This window comes from Suricata suricatta, chromosome 2 (assembly GCF_006229205.1).
Source record: "Suricata suricatta isolate VVHF042 chromosome 2, meerkat_22Aug2017_6uvM2_HiC, whole genome shotgun sequence".
Taxonomy (NCBI): Eukaryota; Metazoa; Chordata; class Mammalia; order Carnivora; family Herpestidae; genus Suricata; species Suricata suricatta.
In genome coordinates, this window is record NC_043701.1 from 139914778 (window position 1) to 139916947 (window position 2170).

The 2170-nt window shown below is 38.7% G+C and overlaps 1 protein-coding gene across 1 annotated transcript in view; it reads left to right on the forward strand.

The window, feature by feature from the left end:
• LOC115276069 (olfactory receptor 4C11-like) overlaps positions 1 to 560 on the forward strand; it is a 5539-nt gene extending 4979 nt beyond the window's left edge. The window contains exon 3 of the mRNA XM_029919855.1: positions 9 to 560. Within this exon, the coding sequence (XP_029775715.1) occupies positions 9 to 560 (552 nt within the window). The remainder of the gene's footprint in view (positions 1 to 8) is intronic.
• The last annotated feature ends 1610 nt before the right edge of the window (positions 561 to 2170 follow it).

The following is a 2170-nucleotide window of genomic DNA, read 5'->3' on the forward strand; positions in this document are numbered from 1 at the left end:
TCTGTAAGCCCTTACGTTACCCAACCATCATGAGCCGGCAGGTCTGCACCATCCTGATTGTTCTGGCATGGATAGGGTCTTTTATACATTCTATAGCCCAGATTATCCTGGCCTTGAGATTGCCTTTCTGTGGACCCAATTTGATTGATCATTACTGCTGTGATTTGCAGCCCTTACTGAAACTTGCTTGCATGGACACGCATGTGATCAACACGCTGTTGGTGTCTAACAGCGGGGCCATTTGCTCAAGCAGTTTTGTGATACTGATGATCTCATACATTGTCATCTTGCATTCACTGCGAAACCACAGTGCAGAAGGGAGGAAAAAAGCTCTCTCTACTTGCACTTCCCACATCATCGTAGTAGTCTTATTCTTTGGTCCATGTATATTTATATATACACGCCCCCCAACCACTTTCCCCATGGACAAGATGGTGGCTGTATTTTATACTATTGGGACACCTTTTCTCAACCCACTCATCTACACACTGAGAAACGCAGAAGTGAAAAATGCCATGAGAAAGCTATGGCATATCAAAATTACCTCTGGAAGCAAATGATGAATTGGTGGTTTTGGTTGATTACTTAATCTGTACAGATATCAAATATGATAGTGTATATTCTGACTTCCCCAATGCACTCTAATATGATCCACCTGATTTCCTTACTTTTTTCAACACTTCGGTTCACAAGCTAGTAGCTTCCCTCATATCTCCAGCCCAGTTCTTTCTTTTCCTGAGAGCTCAATTCTGACATTACCAATTGTGAAATTCTCCTCACATCTCAGTCTACACTCTGGTTTGGTAAGAAGAAAGATATTGACACAATCACAACTTTTCAAACAGTGACCATTATAAAGAATAGTAATTCTCCCTATAGCACATTTCAGATAAGATATCCTGCTTTGTCTTGAATGCTTCCAGAAAAATGGAATTAACTTTGTGCATCAAAAAGTCCTTTTAATTATATCATTAGTTTAATTTTTTAAAGTTCTATATTAATGAACCAACTCTCTCTCTCTCTCTCTCTCTCTCTCTCTCTCTCTCTCTCTCTCTAATATATATATATATATATATATATATATGTCTTTATTTTATTTTGAGAGACAGAGAGGGAGTGAGAGAGGGCAGAGAGAGAGGGAGATATAGAATCTGAAGCAGGCTCCAGGCTCTGATCTGTCAACCCAGAACCCGGAATGGGGCTTGAATTCACAAATAGTGAGATCATGACCTGAGCTGAGGTTGGACACAACCAACTGAGCCACCCAGGTGCCCCAGAATTTCTAAAATAATTTTCCTTGTTGATTTCTTTGGTTATTAAGATAACTAAGGCACTAAGTATGATTATTTTAAAATGTAGAATTACAAAGGACTTGAAATAGTCTGCTAATTTGTATGATAGGTATATAGGAGCTACAACAGAAGAATTCTATAACTCTAAGAAGCAAAGAAGGTCAATAATGTATGTTGTCAGGAAGAAATAAAAAATGTCGGAATACACCAGAGATACAACATATTTTCTGAGATTGAAGTGAAGAAAGGTAGAACCTAGTCTGAAGGAGAAAAAAAAAAGAATGAAATTATCTCATTTAAAGTTGGGTTGTGTCAGGGCAGCTGGGTGGCTCAGTCGATTGGGCATTTGGCTCCGGCTGAGGTCATGATCTCACAATTCATGGGTTCAATTCCCGCATCAGGCTCTGTGCTGACAGCTAGCTCAGAGCCTGGAGCCTGTCTTCAAATTCTGTGTCTACCTCTCTCTCTGACCCTCCCCTGCTTACAGCATCTCTCTCTGTCTCAAAAATAAATAAGAAGACATTTAAAAAATTTTCAGGTTGAGTTGTGTCAATAGAATAAAAGAAAGCACCAGAGGCATTCAGAAATACTCACTAGACTGGTGTCTAGTTAATGTAGGTGGAGAGAACCCACTTTTGCAGCAGGAAGTCACTTTCTTTCTCTATTTGGGCTTTCCTAGTAAAGGAGTAGTTTGAAGTCTCAACTTAGAACTGCCAATAGCATTTTGATGCCCATAGTGGAAGAATCAGATTAACAGCTTTGCCTTGAATATTTGCATGCCAAAGATTATATCATGACCTTTAAGATTCACTGATTTCAGAGAATACAGAAATACTAATTCATTTTTTAAATGTTTTATTTATTTTGATACAAAGAGA